The 17186-nt window shown below is 35.3% G+C and overlaps 2 protein-coding genes across 3 annotated transcripts in view; one reads left to right on the top strand and one right to left on the bottom strand.

Annotated features, from left to right (window-relative positions):
* sim (bHLH transcription factor single-minded) overlaps positions 1 to 8296 on the top strand; it is a 33522-nt gene extending 25226 nt beyond the window's left edge. For both annotated transcript variants that reach the window (XM_085200939.1, XM_085200938.1), the window contains exons 7-9: positions 4182 to 4288; positions 4766 to 4913; positions 5270 to 8296. In XM_085200939.1, the coding sequence (XP_085057065.1) occupies positions 4182 to 4288; positions 4766 to 4913; positions 5270 to 5813 (799 nt within the window). In that variant the 3' untranslated portion in view covers positions 5814 to 8296. The remainder of the gene's footprint in view (positions 1 to 4181; positions 4289 to 4765; positions 4914 to 5269) is intronic.
* Positions 8297 to 12891: 4595 nt separating this feature from the next.
* Positions 12892 to 16829, bottom strand: LOC146530373 (uncharacterized). The gene is made up of 2 exons (XM_085200944.1): positions 15917 to 16829; positions 12892 to 15720 (listed from the first exon to the last, which is right to left on the bottom strand). Exon 2 carries the CDS (start codon positions 15712 to 15714, stop codon positions 15223 to 15225), a length of 492 nt encoding a protein of 163 aa, XP_085057070.1. The 5' UTR covers positions 15715 to 15720; positions 15917 to 16829; the 3' UTR covers positions 12892 to 15222.
* Between the last annotated feature and the right edge of the window lie 357 nt (positions 16830 to 17186).

A 17186-nucleotide genomic window follows, 5' to 3' on the forward strand; every position in this document is an offset into this window, starting at 1 on the left:
CGACTGTACCACGCGGCGTAAAGGGCCCAAGTTCAAAATTTATAGTTCACGGCAATCAGCGCCGCGTTAGCGTTAGTAAAGGCATTTCTAAGAAAAAATATACGATATAGCTATACGTATACAAAAGCGCAGTGAGAATGAGCTTTTTTACTGAACGACGGTTGCAGGTTCGATTTCTAATTGGGGAAATAATTTATTTTCGTTATACGAGTAGGTACTAGTCAGGGCTACTAATCCTGGTAAGCGTGAAAGTGCTATAAAACTTATGTCTATCAGATACAAAAAAATTGAACTTGCGACCACCTACACTCAATATCGGCCAAACAATGACATAACTATGATAATACTAAGAAACATTACAAAAATATGAATATTATATTTCAAAATAACACCTGAGGAACAGATGGCCGTAAATTGACACCATATAAAAGATTAGACATTAAAGGACGATAGAATCAAATAAGGTATTCTAAACAAATAATATTATTTAAAGCACCTTACGGCGTTGTGGTTTCGTGTGTGGTAAGCGATGGTTGTCGGTTCATTTTCAATTATTTTTAAGGTTCCGTACCTTTTAAGGAAAAAAGGAACCTGTTAAGATAACTTTGTGGTTCGTCCGTGTTCTGTCTGTCAAGAGCTTTTATCTTAGAAACGTTTGGAGATATCGAATTGAAATTCAAACCATATACCTACTCAGAACTACGGTCCCTTGATTTCGTGAAAAAATCGTATTTCTATATTTATTTAAAAAAACATATAGCCATTTAGGTATATCGTAAACAACGCGTAACACGTTCCCTTACTATAAAGGGAATAAAAATAAATAGGGTATTTCCAATTCTAGAATTAAAAAATTTGGCAGCTAACATCTACAGGTAGTACAAGTTTAGGAAAAAATCTGGAAGCTATACATTTATAGTTAAATCCTAAGAAGTAATAGCCTTAAAAGAGAGTAAAATTTGGTATTAAAGCCACTTGTTCCAGTGAGGTATCAGATGAAAGAACTCTGGCTAAGTTAAGTTTGAATTTCAGAAAAAGCTCGAGGCTTGCGTTTGTTTGTTTCTTTAAAGCAGGGTATGTCGAGGGTTAAGATATTCCGTTGCCCGCGCCCCGGCCAAATTTTTGAAGACATTGTGTGTTGAATGATGGAACTCAACAACGGAAACATGAATAATAAAAAAAATATCCTCGATACTAACTTAAAGTTTTACAATAATAATCTGGGTCAATGCCGCGCTTTGTGTTGTTACCTTTGTGTAAACAAGAAAATGAAAAATAAATTATTCGCATGTCATTGGAAACGAGCATGGGCGTAGGAGTAGGGGGGCCAGGTCCGTGCCCACCCCAGAGGTTTAATAGCAATAAATTTACTCTGAAAAATTAAAGAAGCTGTTTAAAGCTAGAGTCCCGCCCCTACAGTAAAATATCTCTAGATACGCCTATGAAAACGAACCCATGACCGTCTATGTTTTACTGCAAAATTGATATATCTACACAAAATCGAAGTTACAACCTTGAGGTAAGTAAATGTAACCTTGCAAATAAATGATTTGCAATTTTGCAAATTATTAAAAATTTCTTATGAAAGATAGCAAATATGTAATCAGGAAGTAAAACAGCGTTGTAAATCACGTTTGTTGTAAAAATATTGTATTTTAAATACCTATATGATTGAAATAGTAATAATGTTAAGATATATAATTCCATTATAGCGAAATTGAGGAAGGTGTGGTGGACGAGAAGTGGGCGAAAGGTGGAGATTAAAGGAAAATTCTGAACCTGCCAACCTCCACTTTCCATTAAATTTGAGGAATTGTGTGTTGAGTAGCGAAACTCAACGCCGTAATTTTATAATAATTAATAAATTAAAATACCCCGACATAAATAGGAAACAAACAACATAATTCGCTTAAGACGCTTTTGAGCACAAAATAAACTGAATCAAAATCGGTTCATCGGTTAGTAGATATGTTGCCACAGACCGACATACGCAGACACGTAAAATTTATAACAATCCTCTGTTTTCTTCGGCGGTTAAAAAAACATAATGAATGTAGTGGCTCGAAATTAGCAATTTATGGTTACTAATGGAAACGGAACGTCGTAACATTAGATTCCCAGGTTCCGTTTGCCTACCTTGCTATGTATACACGGGATACAGAGTGAAAAACAAATTAAAAAACACACATAATTATCATGATTCTTTACTAGACCTATTCGATTACATGAGGGTGAAAGAAAAACAATAATAATTTCTACTGAGTATCGGATTTCTTATAACATGATAATATTTTGCAATGATAGCAGGTTCAAAGTCACGAACAAATGGATTTGGTCAATATTTTTAGTTTGACGCTTTTTTTTCTGCGTAGGAGGGTAGTCAGAGAGAGATAGAGATAGGTAAGAAACTCCGTTCTCCATTTTCCGTACGTGGTTGAGACACTGTGTTCATTGGCCGCCTAAACTCAACCCCGCGGTTTAGTCACCTATAGAACAGTTTTGACAACGAGCGTTATTAGATAGCTTGAGAACTTTTGAGTGCAAGATACACAACTCTTAGCTATTCCAATTTGAACAAGAAAATGAAGCCATGGGCACATGAAGTTAGGCTGAAATTAGGCTTTGTGCATCGTTCACTCGCGCTTGGGAAGAGAATAATCTAAAGTATAGAAAATCCTAAAATGTATTCTGCGCAGCTACAGCTAACGTCAGGACGGCCACGACTCAACGTCCATACTGTAGATTTTACGCGTCAACGACACCACTTCTAATAGACCCTACGAAAATCAAAGTGCAATCGAAACCGGATATCAGGCTTAGGTATGTCTTAAAATACATAAAAAGGGTCACTTAACGCACTTTTTTTTCATTTCATGCGGAAAAAGTGTTGACACAAAACGTGATCGCTTCCGCCAATTAGCAACCCCTATACATTCGCACCCCTAACCTATGTTATTGTTTGGTAAAACTGCCAAGTGTTTTATAATAGAGCTCTTATTCATCGAAAAAAATGATGAGTAAAGCATGTTTTTTTTTATTTTGTCAGGAAGCTTGAGAGCATGTAGTGGAAAATTTTTTTTCTTGGTCTATCTATATAAAAGAACTTGTCCTCACTGACTGAGGTAAGACGCACGCACAGCCGTAACCGCTGATGATAGAAACGTGAAATTTGAACAGATGTTTACTTTCGTAATCTGGACATCCACTAAGAAGGGATTTTGAAAAATTTTAACCCTAAAGGGGAGGAATAGGGGTTGAAAGTTTGTATGGAAAAAATTTAATTTAAAAATTAAATCGGCACCGATTTTTATAAAATTTGATAAATTGATTTTTAAAAGTATTTAATTGAATACGTGTTTCATGGTTTTCTAGAATCCTCCTCTTAAGGGTGCAAATAAGGGGTTGAAAGTTTGTATGGAAAAATCTTTAAATCGCAACCGATTTTTATAAAATTTTAAATTTAGACTCTTAAAAATATTTCATTGAACACATGTTTCGTGGTTTATTAGAATTCACCCTTAAATAAGCAAGCGAAGCTGCGCGCGTCCGCTAGTTGGTGATATAACAGTACACTAATTATATACCTAATTTATTATTCATAGGTTATATCCTTTCCATTGTGCATGACATACCTATTCTTACTATACCAATAGACTATGATAGAAATTTCGACATCTGTGTCAGACATTAATGTGCATCAATGTCAGACATTAATGTGAAATTGTGTCTAAATTGTTCACATGGAAACATGTGTATGGTGTATTGAAAATGTCAAAGCTATCCGACATTTTTTTTTAATTACACTTAACACCTAGACACAACGGTTGATGGAGACTAACTACACAATAAAATTTGCAATTAGAGACACTCGTGTTCAAACAAAGAGACTCGATGTTTACACTGAGTGTACCGTGTAGTTTTCCTCGATAAATGAATTATCAAACACAAAAATATTTTTTCAATTGGAACCAGTATTTCATCTTCCGTTCCGAGTCCCGACGCACCAAGTTTCGGGATTTCGCATCGTCTATGACGAAACTCAATGCCGCACTTTATTACTAATGTGAGGACAATTCTTTCCTCCAAGTGGGAATAGAACCCAGTACCGCCAGGTTTCCACTCACGCACACCACGACAGCGCCAAATAATTTACTAACGCCATATATTTCTTTGTATTTCAGAGTGGCATCTCTAACAGGATATGAACCCCAGGACCTCATAGAGAAGACTCTTTACCATTACATTCATGGCACCGATGTGTTACACATGCGATATTCACACTGTACATGTAGGTATTTTTGTTTTTTAGTTTAACCTGGACTGATTTTACTGTCTAGGCCAGGGGTTCCCAACCTTTTTCATCTCGCGGCGCAGTTACAAGTTTGGTATTATTTCACGGCGCCCTACCCAAGCTAGTTCGCTATTAGAAAAAGAAACAGTCGAAAGAAATAGACGATAGAAGAAGTATCCCGCACATAGCAGTGTTGGTAGAGGGAACCAGGTAACCTGATGTTAAGACATTCCGTTGCCTTTTAACACTTCCGTTCCCCACTTTCAGCCGCCTTTTGAAACATTCCGTGTTGAGTGGCAGAACGCCGCGCTTCGACTCGGTACCAGAGCGAGGAAAATGAATATATATATTAAATATATTCCTCTCCCGAGTGGAAATAGAATCCTTTTACAATCACAGGCTGTATCACGATAGGCATCGTCTATTAAAATATCATATTAAATAATTATATTTATTGTTATATTTTTATTCCAGTACTAAATAAAGGGCAAGTGACTTCACGGTATTACCGTTTCCTAACGAAGTCCGGTGGGTGGGTGTGGATGCAGAGTTACGCGACAATAGTACACAACTCGAGGTCCTCCCGACCACATTGTATTGTTTCAGTCAATTATGTTCTTAGGTAAGTTAAGATTTTATATAAGTAACTATTATATTCCACCAGAATTCGACGGAAAGTGAGTAAAGGAGTGTTTTAACACTAGATTCCCTGTGCTTACCTTGCTGTGTGCGGGATACAGCGTGAAGCTGATTTCATTTTAATTTATATATAGCATTTATTGGAAACTGGTGTAATCAGTAAATATATTGAATGTGTTGGTAGCAGTGGAAAATGCCCAAAAAAACATTTTCTTTTTCATAGCTACCAGAGCTAGAAAATGAAAATATTAAATATTTCATTCGCGTTGTCGAGTTGCGTTTACAGCCGCACGCTTGAGGAACCTTATTGTTCACAAATATTTTCTCATTTATTTACAGTGACATCGAAGAAAAAAACCTTATACTAAACATAGATCAAGGCCCACCCAAATTAAATCTAAACGTAGACACGCCACAACCACCAACCCCACAGATTCACAGGCAGACTGACAAAATAAACAACCACATCATCAACGAGGAATTCAGCACAGACTCCTACAATTACCCAGAATACTGCCCAGTAATACCCCATTACGAGAACACAGATGAATATCAAAATAGCTATCAAGAATTATTTTACGAAAATTATACGGAACCAGAAATAATTCCAAACAATTATGCTTACCCACAAAATCAGAGACCATTCTCAGCATCATCATCCTCTTGTTCATCTATCGAAAGTTCTGAAATAAATCAATATAATTACACAAATTTAATATCGTTTTACAATCCAAACCAAAATGGCCGTCAGGTTGACAGTAATTTTGGCGGGAATTTCGGTAAAATGACACCGCCTGTTCAAGATGGCGGTTATACGAGCGTCATTGTGGATAATACACAGCAGTATCATCATAGCGGGTCGGTTAATGAATTTGTACATTGATTTGGTATTAAAATATATATATAGTAGATATATATACAATTAATATAAATATTAAAATCATAGTTGCACATTACAAAGTGGTATTGGATATTTAAAAAAAAATTAAATGAAAAATGTTTGACGATTGTTAGTAAGATTCGCACTTGATAAAATTAATTAGGTATGATTATTTTCTCGCTTTGGTGTACCAAAGTTTGTATTGTAATACAAAGTGCGGCGTTGAGTTCCGTTACGCAATACGTAATGTCTCGAAAATTTTGGAAACGGAGAGCGGAGTGTCTTAACATTTTTTTTACCTATCCTGCTATATGCGGGATAAAGCGTGAAGTTCGGTTAAGGCGGGATATGCACGAATTTTAAAAAGTGAAGAATTTTTTTTATCATAGCGTAGTGGTATAAATATTTAATAAATGGTGAAGACAGCGAGTTTGAATTTACTTTAGAAAATATATATTTAAATATACTTAAGTAGAAAACTATATATAAAATAGCAATTATAAAAAAAATGTATGGTTATACCACTTCTCTACATAAGTGTTATAAAATATATATTTTTTGTACTTATACGTATTTTGTTCTAAGTCATTATGAAAAATAAATATTTCGATAGCCCTATAATATGTAGTATACCTATAAGAAATATATTAACAGATTTAAAAAATAACAAGTAAATATTTGAATTATATCTAATATATCCTTTTTAATCTTATTGGTACTTGTATATTCAAAGTTAAAGAACAGTCTAAGTTTTAAAATATGGATATCCACGCATTTATAGAGAAGACATATTTTATACATACGATTTCGCTTGTATCCCGCACACGACAGGGTAGGCAAAGGGAACTTCGACACTCTGTTTCCCATTTTCCGTTGAATTCTGTAGGTATTAGAGATACTAGAGATGAAGAACTGAAGACGGTTTTTTTAATTATATTTTTTTTATTATATATAGGTATATAAATATGGTAAATCCAACTATTATCACTAAATATAACTGTAAATATTGTAAATAAAAAAATATTCTAATTATTTATAAAGTAAATATTTTTTTTATTATTTATTTTTAATTCAGTCATACAATTTATTATGTGTATAGAATTAAACTAGATTGACAGATTTAGGTTTTATGCATTAATACCTTTGTTTTAAATTTAAAAAGAAAGTAGAATAAATGGCATTTGCCGCCAAATATCAAGTTAGTGACAATAAATAGCGTAATATGTATATATTTAGAGTAATTTTAATGCTTTTTAAATGTAGTAGGTATAAGTTTTTTTTCATGAATTAATTCAAAATGAAGTTATGTAAGTCATAATTTATGTTTTTTGCGGCTCTATAATAAAATAATCCATACTGTTAAAATGAAGGGGTCGTAACTCAAAATACTTATAATTAATAAACTACTTTCTAACTTACTAATTTCTGATTTAGCTAAAAGTTAAAAAGAGCCTGTTTTAATATTATAATCTGATGATTTACTTTACTTTTGCTTTGAGTTAGATCACTGTCATTTTAAACGAAGAGAACAATCAAAAATAATAGATAAGTATATTTCATTAGAAAGCAACTAATTTATAACTTAGTTGGTAAATACACTTGGAATCATCTGATTGATTGATTTCTTGATATATGGCGTTTCGAGCGTGCAAATGGAATCATCTGTCACAATGTCGTATTACCATTATCATATTAATATGTCATTAAAATAATTTAGTTACGCAAAATTTAATAAAAAACAAACTTAGTGTATATACATTTAAAAATAAAAACATTTTATATTTACACAATATTGATTCTGATAAGTTTCTACTTCCTTAAGGAAAAAGGTAGGCCTTTTCCTGATTTTACTTAAATTACATAATCTGGAATATGTACCTAAAACTTTATGTCTATCTTATTAAACTATTAATTAATGAAATCCATAAACCGGATTAATCCCGTATATATTTGGCATTACACTTTTGGAAACTCGACGCTTACCTAGAACTCTGCAGTAGTCCGTAGTCACGGGGAAGTTGCCCTGGACTCTTACAGAATAAGCTCACTGTATCTTGCCCTCTGGTATGGTGGGCTTGAGACAACAAAGTTTTTAAGAGTACCTTATGGCTCATGGCTCCCAGGTGGTAGAAAGTTTTCCAACCGTCTTCTGTATTGAAATTAGATTTACTACATTATAATTAGGTAGGTACTGATTTTTAAAAAAATCATGACTAATCCGATTTAAGAATTTCATTTAAAGTGTGTAAAAATTGCGAAAATCAAAGATCTTATTATATTAAGCCAAGTATTTTATTTTAATGTATTTAAATAACAGATAAATAAGATTTAGTTTTATTAGATATACTTATATACTGTACATGTATAATTTTATCGTAAATTTTGTACATCAATATATATAATTTTGTTTGTGATATTTGTGTAAGCCTAAGACGCTATGAATTGAAATTGATTTTGTATTAAAATGTCAATATTCAAATGAATAATGAAGTCTTTGATGTAGTTTTTTTATCTTTGACCTAGTTTTTCAGCTTCACACAATAACTTCGATATTCGTGTAGGAGAGGAGCTTAAATTTACACTTAGGTACACTTTAGGTACTAAGTTGTAAGCACTGCTCCGAGATCTTCTCCCTGCAAAGTAATGGACTCGCATGGTACATTCATATCTAATATTGTTCTACGTTAAGCTCGCTACGCCACAGTCACACGCATGTGTTAGCGCTATGACACCATCTCCGAGGAATGCTTACCTTTTTTATCTCAAATCGTACTTATGTACATGCAGTGGCGGACTAAGGGGAGGGGGGGGGGGGCGGTCCACCCCGGGCCTCGGGTCCTGGGGGGCCTCCAAATGGGGCAAATTCCCTTGATCAAATCTTAAATAAGCCTTTGAAAAAACGCATAGTATCTACTTAAGAGGAAGTTTCAGGTTGAAGGGGGCCTCAAATAAACAAAAAGGTACAAGGATTAGTGCAGCCTGTACCGGTAGTTTTACATTATATTAATTAAAATTACTTTTATCTTTCTAATGTAAATAATTTAGTTTGCATGTGGATCCAGTTTCGTAGTTTTGTACTTCAAGTTCCTAGGGCCTACACACCGACGTCATTTTATAAAAGTTTGTGTACTCACTAGCCTGAAAGTGGGGCCCTTCCAGAAGTAGCGCAAAATAAAGGTACATCTCTGCTCTGTCTGGGAGGATGATTGAGCCATCAGATCGGTTTGGGTGCTTATAAGGGGTCTTAAAATAGTCCATAAATAATATATGTAAAATAATAGCGTGCTTTTTCAAAGTGGTTTTGGAAGTCAAATGGCAGTTGCGCCATTTAAAAAGCGCCATCCGCCTCTAATATGGAACGCAACAACGTGTCAAGTACGATCATTGCTTAAAACGCTAGTACCCAGACAGAAACTCCGCTTTGCAACGTGGAATGTTGGCTCTCTAACCGGACGATACAGAGAACTCGCAGATGTACTTATAAAACTTCGGGTCCACTGTGCTTTCCTCCAGGAAGCTTGCTGGAAGGGCAATAACGGACAGGTTTGCCAGCTTATATACACCGGGTCACCCTCAGGTAAAAACGGTGTGGCTGTAGTTCTTTCTGAAAAGCTTCAGAACTGGCTTCTTGAAGCTGATGGTCTCTGCAATAGCTTGATGCGTATAAGGGTGCTGATTGAAGGCGTAACTACAAACTAAAATAGTGCCTATGCGCCGCAGGCCGGCTATAGCGTGTCCAAAAAAGAGTCATTCTGAAAGCAGAATGAAGAGGTTCTACTTGCTATACTGTCTACCGAAATGGTTGTTTGTTATTGGGGAAGACTTGAACGGTCACGTCAGTAAGGCTGCTGAGCCGTATGAACGTGTTCACGGGGGTTTTAGATACGGACGTCGTAATACAGAGGGAGAAAATATTCTGAGAACCTATATTGCGTCTGATCTGGCCGTCGCGAATACGTTCTTCCAAAAGAACTCTCAGCACCTTATTACGTATAAATTGGGTCCCACTCAACTCAAATTGACTACTTATTGACCAGAAGGTGTCATATGGGCAGAGTAACTAACTGTAAAGTAATTCCAGGTGAAAGCCTGACGGCCCAACATCGTCTTCGAGAAACGTAAGCCTCTGATTAAGTGGTGGTATCCGAATGGACCGATGCAGACTGACTTCCTAGCAGAGGCTGATATACAAGAGCATACCTGTTATTTTATACGGTAGAGAATGCTGGCCAACACTATCTCGGCACATTCAGGAGCTTCACGTCACGGAAATGAAGATGCTATAGATAGTGGATGTACGGCGTAACACGGTATGACCGCAATCGTAACACATTCATTCGAGATAGTCTTGGAGTCCGTGACGTAGCGGATAAACTCCAAGAGCATCGCCTGAGACGGTTTGGCCACGTTACGCGGATGTAAGTGCCATGCTATCTCAGCCCCTGGAGTGAGACCTATCGAACGCCGAAGGAAGCGCTGGTTGAATGTTGTGATGCAGGACATGAGAGCCAATGGACTCACCACCGAGGCACTTAAGACCGTGCAGAATGGAGTAGGTTGAGTAGGAAGGCACACCCTGGAAATAGCCGGGATTAATGCCAAGAAGAAGTAGAAGAAGTATACGTATTTTGTCCTAATATTAAACAATCTTTAGGACGTCTGGCAAGAGTAAAGCCAACGTAAAGGGCTTGGTGATCATTTTTTTTTTACATTTTTCTCAAAAACATATTTAAATACGAGCGTCGTTACTTTAACGTAGGTGAGCGTGTACCTTAAATTGGCGCTATCTTTGAAAGGGCCTCACTTTCAAGTTAGTAAGTACGCATACACTCTTACCTTCTTATCTATATATATAAAATCGAAAGGTCACTCACTCATCACGAAATCTCAGAAACTACATGTGCTAGGAATCTGAAGTTTTGCATAGGAGTTACTTATAGGACGTAGGTGCTCGCTAAGACGGGAATTTGCAATATTCGACTTCTAAGGGGTTGTTTTTGGGGTCGAAAGTTTGTATGAAACTTCGTTACTACAAATGCTAGGAATCTCAAATTTTGCATAGACGTCACTAGGACGTAGTCATGGAGATAGAAATTAATAATAACATAGTTCACGCGGGTGTAACCGCGAGCGGGCCGCTAGTTAGACTATAAATCTTCAAAATTTCGGCTTTACTAAAATGACGTAGGGCTACTAGGGTCCTGGGATCTCAGTCTATTTTATTTTATACGCGGAACTATTATTACTATAGCGTGTGAACTAGCTCATGATGATTACTATCTATATTGGAACTGAGCTTATGATGGAAGCTTCAGATGACGCTCTGGCTGTAGTACTAGGAAGGAAGGTGTGTTGGGGGGCCTCATTCAACGACACCGCCCCGGGCCTCCGACGGGGTTAGTCCGCCACTGTGTACATGTCGGTTTTTTCAGCTTCACGCTGTGTCTCGTACGTAACATGGCAGGCAGAGGTATCCTGGAAACCTGTTGGCACTCCGTTCTCATTAAGTTTCCAGTTTCCGCCAAATTTTTGGAGGCATTGCGTGTTGAGTGGCTCAACGCCCCTCTTTGAATCGTTAATTTCATCCCGTGATAAAACACAAGAGTAAAATAGCCAGAAAAACTAAAGAATAAGACAAAATGGTGCAGTTATTAAATTAATATATTTAATTTTCCAAAGTAATAGTTATTTTTAAGCCTATGATTAAGAAACTTCAAACAAAATAATCAAGTAAATGTTTAACTTTATTTATTATTACTACTAGCGCCATCTAGCATTTGTTTTATATAATTCACTATAAACTATCAGTGCTATCTAGTGCCAAGTAGCACAATAAAATGGCAACTATTTTAAAAATATTCTTCATGGAAAGAGTTTTTGATTAGAGTGTAATAAATTTTATCGGAGAATTTCTATACAGACGTCAAAACTATTAATTAAAAATAAAATTTGCATTTTTTAATGTTCTCCACTCCCATTGAATTCTAAATGAAATAACACAACAGTTCTTCTAAGAACAGACAAATCAAAATCGTCTAGTGTGGATTAGAGACAAACTCGTTTCCTTTTCAAAAGTGATTTAAAATTGTATTATTTATTGATTACTTGTTATATATTTATTTGCTGTGAGCCTGTGTCGTTCACTGAGTGACAAATGACAATTGCAATTATATTTACTTATATGGGTTTGCAAGAGTATCCAATTATTGTGGTTTAAGTCTCCTATTCGAGATAGTGGTGAAGTGATTGGTGCTCAATATAGGTACTTATTGATACTTCATGTTTGGTTAATAGAATAGTGAAGTAATCTGTTTTTTTTTTCATAATTGTAGTATTTCTCCGAATAATACTAAGGTAATATTAATTTTATCGTTAGCATTTTCTAAAAATCAAAATTTCTAAGCAATTAGTAAAAAAAAATGTTATTAATTAATAAGGCTGAATTTTTACTTATAAAAATATCTCAAATTCCTTTTTTTAAATCGATATATTTTTAATTCGTAAAAAAAGATTATATTAAAATTATCCACATATTGATGTAATAGTATCGATACATCGAACTAATATAGCCTATGGTTTTAACTTTTTTTGTCAATTTATCTGTCATTCTTTAAAACGTTACAACTAGAAGATTCGTTTATTTTCTAATAGATTTTAATTTTATTACAATGTAAAGTTCATAGGCTAATTAGCTCATATATTTTTATGATTTCACATATATATATTAGTTATATTTATACGGTAAGTTTTTTGTACAGCTATAAACACCATTTTATGACAAAAAAAGCAGGGGGAACCTAGACCGAACCATTGCATAGTTCTGGTATTAAAGCAAAAGCTCAGCATTGAGTTCAGTCTTTCAACATGCATTATTAATTATATTAAATTTAAATAACCAAAGTGTATTTATGGTGTTAAAACAAATTGTATTGTATAAGGGGCCTCTATCTGGAACCTGTGTCCCTACACAAGCCATTCAAAAGTTACAGTTAATTTAAACCTGCATAAAAAGTTGTTTTAATGCAGGTTTTTTATAGTTGTAGTTGTTTTTATGCAGGTTTTTACACAGGGGGAAAAAAAATAGATTTTATTGCTTTTATTAATGCTTTATGTTTTTATCGTTTTCTGAAATTTTATGTTCTTCATGTTTTTTTCCTGTTATGTTTTACAGTCTGTCTCCTCATTTGGGACTCTTAGCAGTATGTTGGATATTGCTGTAGAAGGCATACTGAGTATGAAACCTGTGTCACATCCTCTACATCATGGTTGCACAGACTTATTAAGACTAGGGGCCACTCAGGCAAATCATGAACTGATGGCGGGCCAGCCGCCAGAAGTATAGGTAATTAAAGACAATAAAGAATTGACATTAATTTATTAAAATTGAAAAAGAATTTATTAATTTAAAGTGTGGGACTGTATAGTGCTTACAATCTTTTTTATATTTGGCTCAAATTTACTTGTAGCAACATGTAAAACTGCTTCCAAACTTTCATTTGCAAGGTGGTTTTGATTTTTTGTTTTATTATTATTTAGTATTGAAAAAGTTTGTTCACATATATAGGTAGAACCAAATAAGCTGGCGCATTTCAGAGTGTTAATGCGCCACTCTTCATACATATTTTTATCAATGCAGCGGTAAAAGTTCAGCAAGTCTCCTTTGTTGAATTTTTTGTGTAAATCTTGGTTGTTTTGAATGTCAACAATTTCTAACTGCATTGACTCTGACGCATTTTCAACTGTTTTGTGAAAGGATTGCTGAATATATCAAACAGTCACTCTTTTAACCTGTAAATGGTAACATCCCTCCAACTCACACTCCCAGTAACATCAGTCTATGAGACTAAGTTATTTTTTTGTCTTCTGCATTTAGGGTGTAGAAGTTCAGTAAAAAATTCGTGTTTAATTTTTACTAAAACTTTATTAAATTAAATATGACAATATCAATAAAGATCACAAACGAATCGAACAACACAAACAAAACTAATGTATGACAATATAATATAATACAAACAACAATGAGAATAAGAATATAATTAAAATTTTTTAATATTTAAAAATGAAACAAAATAAAATTTGAAGATTTTTATACTTTATTCGAAATCAATTAAAAGAAAAACAAACTTAGAAATTTTGTACACACATATTACAAATTTTTTTGGAGCATTCTAAGCAATTAGGTGTATCACACTTTACACATTTGTAATTAGTCATCCTATTTTTTGCATAAGGACAATAACAACAGTTTTTTCTTTTTTCTAATCTGTCAGTTTTATCTAATTTCTTGCTTTGACAAGGTTCTCCTTTATTATCTTCAGGATGAATGGTTTGTTTTATTATTTTTTTTAATTCCTCGGGCAAATTTGGTATGTTGAGTCGAGTCTCCATGTGTCTTCTGATAAGGCTGAATCCGATTTTTTTCAGGAAATTAAATCTATCAGTTTTTGTTGTGCTGTGAATATTGGAAAATAGAACATGGCTATTGGTACAGCCCAAAGAAATGAGGTGGTAAAAAATCGCCAATGGCCACCTTCTGGTACGCCGATTTGTTGAGTAAATACTACACTTGTAGTCTAAAGTGTCAACACCGGATTTAGTGGCATTGTAAAATGAAACTATTTCGGGTTTGTCGTTCCCTCTATCCCTGAACTCTGAGTTATGCATAGAGGAAATTAATATAACTGCCTTATACTTTTTGGGTATAAAAGAAAGGAGAGTCATATTCTTTGTATATCCATACGTACATGATCCAGCCTCTTTTTGTCTGTTAGGAAAAAACTCAGGAGGTATTTCTTTCTTGTTTTTTTTAAGCGTGCCGACGTATGTGAGCTTTCGCTTCTCTAACTCCTGAATTAGTTCTATGGACGAAAACCAGTTGTCAGCTGTTATGTTTCGATTTGTATTGATGATTGGCTGAGCAACTTGAATCACAGCCTGAGTCGGTTTCAATAGTTTTTGTTCCTCTTTTGTTAGGTTTTTCCCATCGCTGTCTTTGCCTACATAGATATAGGCATTTAATAGATACGAATTGTGGGCGTCCGTCAAACATATCAATTTTATACCGTATTTTGCCGGCTTATTCGGCATATACATGCGGAACGGGCATCTTCCCCGAAATGGTATGAGTGTTTCGTCAACACATGCATGGGCTCCTATTGAATAGACCGCCTGGCAGTTTGAAATAAATATATTGAAAATGTTAGAAATGTCTGCTGCAGGGTGTGTTTTTTGCCTCTCACTCCTAGTTGATGAGTCATCAAACCGCAAAGCTAGTAACAATGTTTCACATCGTTTTAGAGACATGATTCCCCGAAAAATAGGACGACCAGTAGTATCTGTTGCAAAAAGTGATGACAGCCTTTCACGACCAGATTTGAAAATTGAGCATAAAATCAAAAGGCCTAGCAAAGCTTCAATTTGCTCTTAGTTCTTCTAATTTTTTGTTGGTGTTGACCACGATTTCTTGAAGAATGTCTTTTGTAAAAAATAATCTGAAGACATCCTCAGCAGTCGGATTACTCAATTTTAAGGCAGGACCTTTAATAGCAGTCAATTTGATTTTAAGAATATTCCTTTCTGGCGGTTTCGAACTCTTATTAGGAGCTTCTGAATTCCAAGAAAAACAATTTTTTTTACCGTGATAAATCGATGGTCGATTGGGAGCTGGAGGTTGCTGTGGCGTGTCATCATCGCCGCTAGTATCACTGCTAGCACTGGAGAAGTCCTCGATGTCAATTTCAGGATCGCTGTCATGATCTGAAGAAAAACAGTGGTCACTGCCTAGATATGATTCATCAGAGCCAACTTCAGCGTCACTTTCTGGTATATCATCCATGCAAAGCTGCATAATTCGTTTGGTCCTTTCAGACACATTTGGAGGTATATTTTGGCATTTTTTAGACATTTTTATCTGTAAAAAAAAAAAAAACGGAATTGTATTATTTGATCAGAAGTGCGAACATAATGGTGTTTGTTGACGTTTATAGTAACATCCGACTGTCGGGCGGACAAAAATACAAACATTTGAAGTAATATCCGTCTGATGGGCGGATATTATTATACACCCTTCCAGTAACATTAGTCTAAGAGGCGGAGCAATTACTTACCTTTGGAGTAATATCCGTCCCAAAGGCGGTGTTACTTATTTTCAAATTGCAAATTTATAGTGAAGCATAAAACTTTCATCAAAGGTAAACAAACACAATCAAGGTGATGGATCAACTGAAGCATAGCTGGAAGGTGGAGGTTTCAACTTGACGTTTACGCCGTCTAGCGGCAAAACTGTTAAGCTAATCCGTCCTACAGACGGATATTACCGTTTACGGGTTAAACTCCAAAAATCTGCCTTGAAAATTGATTCAAAATATGTAGATTTTCTACATAACTTAATCATAGTTTTGTTGATTTTTTCAACCATTTTCTTATAATTCGTAAAATGATTTAAATTTCCAGAATTCAATTGTGATCTGAAAAGTGTTAGCTTCATTGAAAGGATGATACATGAGTGTAGAGCTAGGGCGTACAGTTGATTTTTGCCTAGAAGCCGTGTGTTGCATTCAAATGATTTGTAATGTCAACTAAAAAAATCCAAATCAACTAATCAGGATTTTTAAGTTCCGGGACCATCCCTTTGCTTTTCCGCCAGAAATATTCCAATTTCTTCTATTATATATATTTTTTTCTCTTAGTTGTTTCTGCGATCAGTACTATTACTTTAAGCAGAAGTGTTGGGAGGTAAGACATTTGAAGTGTGCAGTCCAGTGATTGCATCTACTTATACTGTGCGCCAAAGTGACTGTCATGGAGTTATTGACAGGATGTCCTTTCTTTTAAGTCGCTTCCTGTAGGATCTTTTAGTTAACCCAGAAGCAAGTTTATTGGGATGCTCTTCCAGCCTCCACCGGTATCTGATGACGTTCTTGTGAATTTCCTTCCTGACAGTACAGATTCCAAGGTGTTCATGAATTTCACCATTGGTGATAAACTATGGTGTATTAGAGATGTTACTTAGTGTACCGGACGGGTGGAACTCAAGTGAATGAGCCGCTGACGCCCTGCACACTATAGGTTCCAGATCATGCGGACACGGAGTATGCTAAGACTCCAAGACGTTCTTGCAAGACGTTCAAGCTAGACGTTCTGATAAGAACGTTCACGCTAGACATTGAAACAGGAGGTTGAAACAGGATATTGAAACACGATCTTGATAACGGTATAACGGTCGGTGACTGTCGGCTTCTTTAACTGTGTCTTGTTTCCGATCTTCCTTGTTTCCTTGCTTCTTGCTGTGCTCGATGTTGGTTGCCGACTGACCCTGAGCCGTTCGTTTTTCGTTTTTCGAATGAGCAGTATGCTGTTGGCCATATCGGCCTCTAC

This window comes from Heliconius melpomene, chromosome 17 (assembly GCF_056956725.1).
Source record: "Heliconius melpomene rosina isolate 202511_hmr_F chromosome 17, ASM5695672v1, whole genome shotgun sequence".
NCBI lineage: Eukaryota > Metazoa > Arthropoda > Insecta > Lepidoptera > Nymphalidae > Heliconius > Heliconius melpomene.